Source organism: Exophiala mesophila, assembly GCF_000836275.1.
Source record: "Exophiala mesophila strain CBS 40295 unplaced genomic scaffold supercont1.2, whole genome shotgun sequence".
NCBI classification, from domain to species: Eukaryota; Fungi; Ascomycota; class Eurotiomycetes; order Chaetothyriales; family Herpotrichiellaceae; genus Exophiala; species Exophiala mesophila.
The window spans coordinates 4,155,279-4,163,085 of record NW_015622505.1 but is presented as its reverse complement, the minus strand read 5'-3'; the positions used below and the strand labels follow the sequence as shown (position 1 = coordinate 4,163,085).

At 49.3% G+C, this 7,807-nt stretch overlaps 1 protein-coding gene across 1 annotated transcript; it reads left to right on the top strand.

Annotated features, from left to right (window-relative positions):
* Window positions 1–672: 672 nt before the first annotated feature.
* PV10_03274 (uncharacterized protein) lies at window positions 673–1,207 on the top strand (the record flags this gene model as incomplete). Its single annotated transcript, XM_016367704.1, has 2 exons — window positions 673–812; window positions 1,003–1,207. The coding sequence occupies 2 exons, from the start codon at window positions 673–675 to the stop codon at window positions 1,205–1,207; spliced, it is 345 nt and encodes a 114-aa protein (XP_016227222.1).
* Window positions 1,208–7,807: the final 6,600 nt, after the last annotated feature.

Here is a 7,807-nt window from a genome sequence, read left to right as displayed (position 1 = left end):
AAGGAGAGGGAAGCATCGTGAGTCTCGCCCCCACGGTCAGGATCCCTCAATCATGGACAAGAGGTAGACTTCTGCGCCAATGCATCAAGGGAGCAGGTAAAGGTCGCCCGGCTGCTTCCTCATGTCATGTCTGATGGGATCACGGGACTTGGGTAGTCACCACTGACAATTCGATCTGCTCTTGCAGTGTTCTCATGCGTTGCGTTTACAAACATGATCATCCTCTAGTCAAGAAAGAAGCTGGGCATCCACAGGTACGTAGATAAAAGTGTCTCATAATCTCTTTGAAGTGCATTTGAGTGCATCATGGGGTGTCTTTCTCCCGTAGATGCAGAATGTCGCCTAGAGCCTCTTAGGTCAGAGGACCAGATTGTCAGTCAAAGGGAATCCAGCAGACACATACCTCGGATAAGATACCTAGCACCTTACCATATCCCAGAAGAACTCTCTGCTCTGACCTCTCCGGCTTTTTAGAGTCCACCACTTCACCTCCACCTCCAACAATCCGAAAGCTTCTGTGTGTTGAGTGGGGAAGTCGGCACGACCACGGGCTGGTCTGTGACCAAGACAATTCATACACCAGAGACGACAGGCCCATCGAATCCGTATTTGATTCCGCCATGGGAACCACATTGCTTCTGGCCCAGCGCAAACGCCAAAGAAGATACCACAATGTTGGTATGGGCTCATCCCAATCCGGACGACATGGAAGGCAAGTTGGATCGATTGTTTTTCCAGAATGTCATGATATATATGAGCGATGCTTTCGAAGGAAAGGAGAAGATGAGTCTGAGCCACGTGATGCTCATGCAGTAAGTGTTGTTTTCGATGTTTTCTTCACAGGGGCGATGCCTTCACCGTCGATATGGGATGGGATGGCGTGTCATGAGATCAGATGAGGATCGCGAAACAGCGGTATGATGACATTGTCATTGACAATCATCAGCCTTGATGCCACAACACTGCTTCAGACCAGTGCTAACCTCTTCACCAACTGCACAGACACGTCACCGAGACAGCGTTGATCATGTTCCCAAAATTGTGGTTGCTGGGTCCTTTGAGATGGTGGATTCCATTGCAGCTTCAGGCTCTCGGCTCAGCGATCGCCAGATGGAGTGGGAAGAAGCCGCTAATGGAAAAGTATTCCTCCAAAGAGGAGTGGGAAAGCATTCAGGATCGCATAGGTGGTAAACCAAAACGCGCTTGATCGATTGCTTGGAACATTGTCAAGGTGAATCCTAGAGGTAACTGAAGAATGATCTGACAGATGGGAGTATCTGATGGTGGTGTTGAGGTATTGCAAAGGTGCTTAGGTCTTCTTGGTGGCGTCACGTGGTACAGCTTGAAGACACGTAGAATCCATCTTGGGTGCGGTGCGGCGTTACGTCTTGAGGAGGTGACACCAGAGGAATCCTAGTTTTGCAAACTGCTCTCGCTCCGGTACGTTGGGTTGGACATGTTTGTTGCCGTGGGCGAAAGAGGTATGGTGGTCGAGAATCTGAAAAACACCATCCGCTTAGCACGTTGCGCACGTGGACTCATGTTGAACTCATCAAGGAATTAGGCAAACAGGACTTCTGCCCGCCGCCAATAAATCAAAGAGTACTACCTAGACAGATAGGATCCACGATTGAGCATCTACTACACTGTCTGAACTCAAGTGAAACCCCTCTGTACCTGTACCCTCTGCGCAGACTTCCTCATGAGGGGCCATCCGAAGTGGGGAGAATTGTGTCTTGTCTTCCAAGAAAATCACCTTCACATTACTGCACGTCAGTCCACGCGAAGTTGACTCGAGCGTCCCCTCGGCCATTCAAAAAGCCCAGTGAGGTGATGCAACATTTGACAGTTGAGTCCGCTAATGTGTGGAGAGACAAGAGAGAGTCATGGCGAAAGGCAAACAAACAAGTAACGATGGAGACGAAAGAGTTACACGAAAGGTCATCCTGATTACCACAGAATTGATTGGCCCACGACACCTAGAGTCTATGCCTCCACGGCCTGCTTCAGCACATCCTCAGAGTTTCCCCCACCTCTGTCCAACAGCTTGACGCCTATTGTTCATCGTAACTCGATGACAAACCCACAAATAAAGCCCTATCGTTGGCTAGAATCATGCACATGCTTTTCTCCGGTCGTGATATTTAGTTGTGAAACATACTTTTTGGGCATCTATTGACAGGTTCTGGCTCCAGTGGATTCTGGGTTTTCGATCTAGGTGTTTTAGTTGACAGCGACCAGAGACTCATGCCTGCCCCTCAACCGTCCACGTCGAATGGTAACACAAAGATTCAAGTTTCTGCTGACAATGTCCTCTGTCGCTATAGGTTGGTTGCTAGTCTTGCGTAGTCGAGGTTGGGCCGTCGGTAGTGATGATATGATGATGCGTTCACTTTTCTTCGGATGACGACCTTCACCAGGATCGTGCATGCATGCATGGTGCATGTCGCATGGTGGGACACTAGGCGCATGGGTACTAGGGTACATATAGTGACACACTACGCCACGGCCCCTCGGGCATATATGTATATCTAATCTGATCCCACCATGGCACTGTGACAATACTCTTATCAGATCCGGTATCGGAGTAGTTAAGGTGACGTGCTTTCAACATGATGTGTTTGATTAACATTGCAAGCAGATATCTATCGTCGACAATAAATGGGAATGTTGAGTATTCAAGGTCTTGCCCAAATAGTTGGTGTGCGGGTCCTTGGTTCGTCTTCCACGGCCATGAGTAGTATCGCCATCATCATCGGCCACGACTACCTTGTTTCGAACGGTCAGATATATGCCTACGACTTTACCCTGCCCCTTACTGGCTCTCTCTTTCCTCTTCACCTCACAGACTGTAGACGAACTCTGGGTTTTCCTTGTCGGTCAGATCAAGCCACCTAATCGTCAGAGACCGTTAGTGTCAGATGTACAAGGCTTCAACAACTGTTCGAGGCACCCAAGAAATAACGAGTGCCTGATATAAACACGACCGCACTGCTTCTTCGCATGGGCAGGATAAGTCGACTTACTCTTGATTTTCCAACTTAACATAACCCGGCTCGGCTCTGACGAGAGCCTTCTTCTTGTTCTGTCGTTGACAATACCACCAGATAAAGTACAGGTCAATCAGACAAACTCCCCAGCAGACAATGATGGTGATCTCAGCTGGTTTATACCTCGGTGCATCCTTTGGTCGGAATGTTTGAGGTCCTATAAGATCAGGATCAGCTGACACCGCACGAGAATTCGTATGGGTGTTCGAATACCTATGATATTTCCAGTGCAGTATGCGATCAAGTATGCGGCAGCGACTGTACTCATATAAGTCATTTTGGCAGGCTTTTGAGGGGTTTGGAGTGCTCCTACCGGTGGTCTTCTTGGTATATCCCGCCACATTCGTCGAGATGAGGGACAACAGTGCCACGAATGGAGTTGGGCTTGCCTGTGTCAGGTAATATCCCGCTAAACGACCAGAGTTGTTGTCAAGTGGCAGTGCGACAATCAATATCATGCCAACGAGGGCCAACACGAGGCCTCCCATCGACACGAGAAGTCGTTGGCCGAGACGGTCTCCAAGCCAGCCACAAAAAATCAATGCAACCACTTCGACCGCACCACCTGGGGTACCGTCTATCAGAGTTTATGATTAGTATTGGTTTCATCCTTGCACTGGTGAGCATCGAGGTGACTTACATAACAGGGATTCTTCTGGAGTATAACCAAAGGATACGATCTGCACGGTAAAATACGTCAGGATTTGAGACAGGTGTTGAAGAACGAATGGATGGATAACGCACCAACTGGGAGAAGAAATTGCTAATTCCACCGTTAGGAATATCAGCGGCCAGAGCATAAAATGCAAAAGCCCATGTCAACGGGTCCAGCAGTGCTTCCTTAAGTTGGTACATTTTGAAATGTTTGTTTCCAATACCTTGTTGATTGACACGGACTCTCTCAATGGCCAGAATCCTGTCTCGTGGCTTCAACCACCAAGCTCCGAGCTGATTGTCCGGTACGACAAACCAGAAGATCACACCCAGCACGGCAGTCAAGCAGCCATTGACGAGGAACACGATTTTCCAAGGAGCGATTGCCGTGCCGTGCTTTCGAGAGCCAACGGCGATTCCATAGGCTACCAACCCACCGAAAATCTGGCCGAAGCCATTGAATGAGAACCAGATTCCAGTTCGCGTGCCTTGTTCTTTCTTGGTCCACCATTGAGAGGTGATGAGGGCCCAGCCGGGAGTGACGCTGGCTTCGAAGACCCCCAGTAAGACTGGAAATCAATTGTCAGAGCGGTCAAAATCAAATGAGCACAAGGGACGATGAGAATGGAGAGCAACTGACATCGAATAGCGACCGCACCGCTAAAATCGGAGACCACAGCAAACAGGGCTAGAATAGTCCCCCATACGACAATGCAGAATGCCGAGTATTTAGCCAACGGCAGTCTCTGCAGAAGACGATTGGTAGGATACTCCCAGGCCAGATACCCGAAATAGAACATGGATCTAGACAGCTCACAGAGTCAGAAACAGTGAAGAACAGACAAGGGGTATAATTCATATCAGACATGAAACCCACCCAAGCCACTGATAATCATCACCTTCAAGGCCAATATCAGTCTTGATGCCCATGATCGAAGCATATGAAAGAGTCGTCTTGTCGAGGTAATTCATGCCATAGATGACACACATCAAAGGCATCATTCGAAAATCAATGATTCGGAGTAATCGTTTGTTGGTGGCATGGTCAATTTCGACCACTTCGCCATTGACGAATGCTTTCATTGCCTCGTCAGCATCGTGACTATGTGCAAGGATCTTTTGCGCTGCTGCGGTGGATGAGGCAGAGTGGCGCTTTTCGTCGATATTGACGGGCGATGGCGCTCGACCGTCAGGGAGGGTCTGGTGTTTTTCGCCATCGAGGATCTCGATGTTGGACATGATGGGTTACTTTGGTCCTGAGAGGGCTTAAGTAGGAGGTTAGGTCAACGTCGTTTCCGACTCTGCAAGTGTAGGTAGTCTGTGACGATGGGACGGTCGCACATCAACAAGACAGATGATCACATGTGTAACAACGATAGAAACCTCAAGTACCAGACGACATGGAAAGAAGAGCCTCAATTATATCACTGATAGAGAGATGGAAGGAATGGAATTGACAGATTTCGAGAAACAGCAGCAGAAGGTGAGTGAAGTCATTCCTCCTTCGCGAGGGGTTCATTACGGCTTCTACTTGAGGTCGCGTGCGGTGACATCCGTCACCATGAACCCCCAAAGTCGATACCACGGACATCTCTCCACGGAGAATATCCGTTTCAGCGGTACAGTAGGCACAAGGAGAGTTACATGAGGGAGGAGATTCACACCGAGCATCGACCAGTTGCATCATCAAGGGCAAGCATTAGGCTTAGCGGGATAAGACATCCTGGCATTGCTTAAGTTGAGTAGATAGCAATGATATCAACGTCGAATCATGTCTACAATGTCATGGGGAAAGGCAGGGGGTTTACTCTATTAAGACGGGAAAGTCCATGGAGTTGAGCGAGGGGACGCCATGATCGACGTCAGTCGTTGGAGTACCAATCGTGCCCTCCCACCAATGAGTGATTAGCCAGTCGGACATAGAAACTTGGTGCAAGATACGATCACCCTGTAGAATGACGTGCTCATGCGTGGTCTACTTCCCACTGGATCGCAGGAATAAATTTACTCCGTAACGGCGCAGAATCTGGAGGTCGTGGAGTGTCAGAAGACTACATCAAAGCATAAAGCACGTATAGCACCTCCCAGCATCACATCGTAGTGTAGATAGTCTAGAGTCAGTAGGTCCTTACGATATCCTGCTATGTCAAAATCAGTTAGAACACTCCAAAGCAGCGCCTGAAATCTATATACATCTCATCCCTATTACTTTCGACAGTGTAGAGAGGTGCCGGCGGCCTATCGCTTCTGAAGCCTGTCAGTTGCACTTTCTACTCTCGTTCTTGCACACTGACTGTATAGATAGCCACGCCCTCCCCTCCCTGTGTGCAACGAGGAGGGACAGTCATGCTTTTCACCTCTCATCTAATATGGTGCTCTAGGCATGGGCAAAAGTATGGTTTCACTCCGAGGCTGGAAACAAACCAGTCGACAAGTCACGGCTGTGTCCAGGACATGTCTTGTTTCTGGGCACCCTTCACAAGAGCTGGGGGAAAAGGCGAGTCCCAGTTTTCGACGGAGACTGAAGGGGGACAACAGTGTGAATTAGGGTTGTTTGTGGGGGATGAGAAAAGGATATATGAGTATGTTGCCCCCTTCTTCGCAGCCTGGGAGGCCTCACATTGGAAATCCGTTGCCCTGTGAAGAGGACGGCGGGATCTCAAGGTCCTGTAACGGAGGTGCGGTGGCCAATCCTGTACTTAACTCGACTCTCCTTCGTACTTTGTTTCTTATGTTCGAGAAACTCGATGATGCCAAGTCCTACCCTAGGGGCCAAGACAACGAGAGGGAGGTGTGCCACTTGTGTGGCGTGAATTCTGTCACCGAAGGTTTGGAAGTTATCTATTGGACCTGAGAAGACGACGAGGTACTCCGTAGAGGCAGTTAGTGGAGCAAAGGCGCAGAGGCACAAAGCGGCCGAGTAGCGCCTCGGGCCACTCGGGCCTCATTAAGTAGAATTCCAACCCGGGGTGGATTTGAATGCACCTTGGCAATGACGTTCTATTGCCATCAAGAAGCTTGGGACGATGAAATAGATTTTGGAAATCCTTGCACATGAGGCATTCTAGCAGTAAAAGAACTCCAAGAACCGACGCTCAAGATTGCAGCGTCGCATCCATCGGCTTGGCCATTTTTATCAACTACATCTATATACTTTGACTATGAGCTCCCCCAAAAATACATACTTTGATGATCGTGCTTGGGTGACGAGTCTTCCGCACTCTTCTTCCTTCAATAATATACAAACATGGTGTCGCTGAAAACGTCTCTGATAGCTTACTTGGTCGCCTCTGCGACCGCTCAAACCAACTTCACTGGTGATACCGTCAGTGGATATCCCGTCATCACGACCCTCGATCTGTCCGATGTCCCAGCAAATACCGTCAGTCGGTACTGGCTCTACACGGCCACAGCCCAAGGAGGAATTCCCTATTTCCTGCCCGTCTTGGTTGCTCGTGGTTCCAACGAGTCGCTTGAAAACGGTCGCAAACTGTCTCTATCGGCGTCTGTCCATGGTGACGAGCTGAATGGAATTCCCGTGGTTCAAAGGGTCTTTGCTTACTTGAATGAGACCGTGGCTTCAGGTGAATTCAACGGCACAGTCATCGGAGTTCCCACCATGAATCTAAACGGGAATCAAATGAATCAGCGGAATTTCTGGACATCTAGCTCGAATGGATTCTACACAAATTTGAATCGGATTTTCCCAGGTCAAGATGCTTCGTCCATTACGAATTCCTATGTGCATGCCATCTGGAACAACCTCTGGGGCAACACCTCCAACGTCGATGTGGCTGTCGACTTGCATACCCTGTCGACCGGATCCGATGGGCCAATGTGGGCATATGCTGATTACCGACTCGACTATGTGCAACGCCTGGCCGAGCTTGCGCAACCTGACATCATCAAAATCGACCCAGGTGAACCTGGATCGGTGGAAACCACCTTCGTCGACAATTCTGTCCCGGCCATCACACTCGAAATTGGACCGGCCAAACGTTGGAACAACGATTTGATCGATCGGTCTGAGGAGTTCATCTACCGACTTCTCGCTGATCTGCAAATGTTGCCCAACTCCACCACGCCAGAAGTTGATCTGAGCC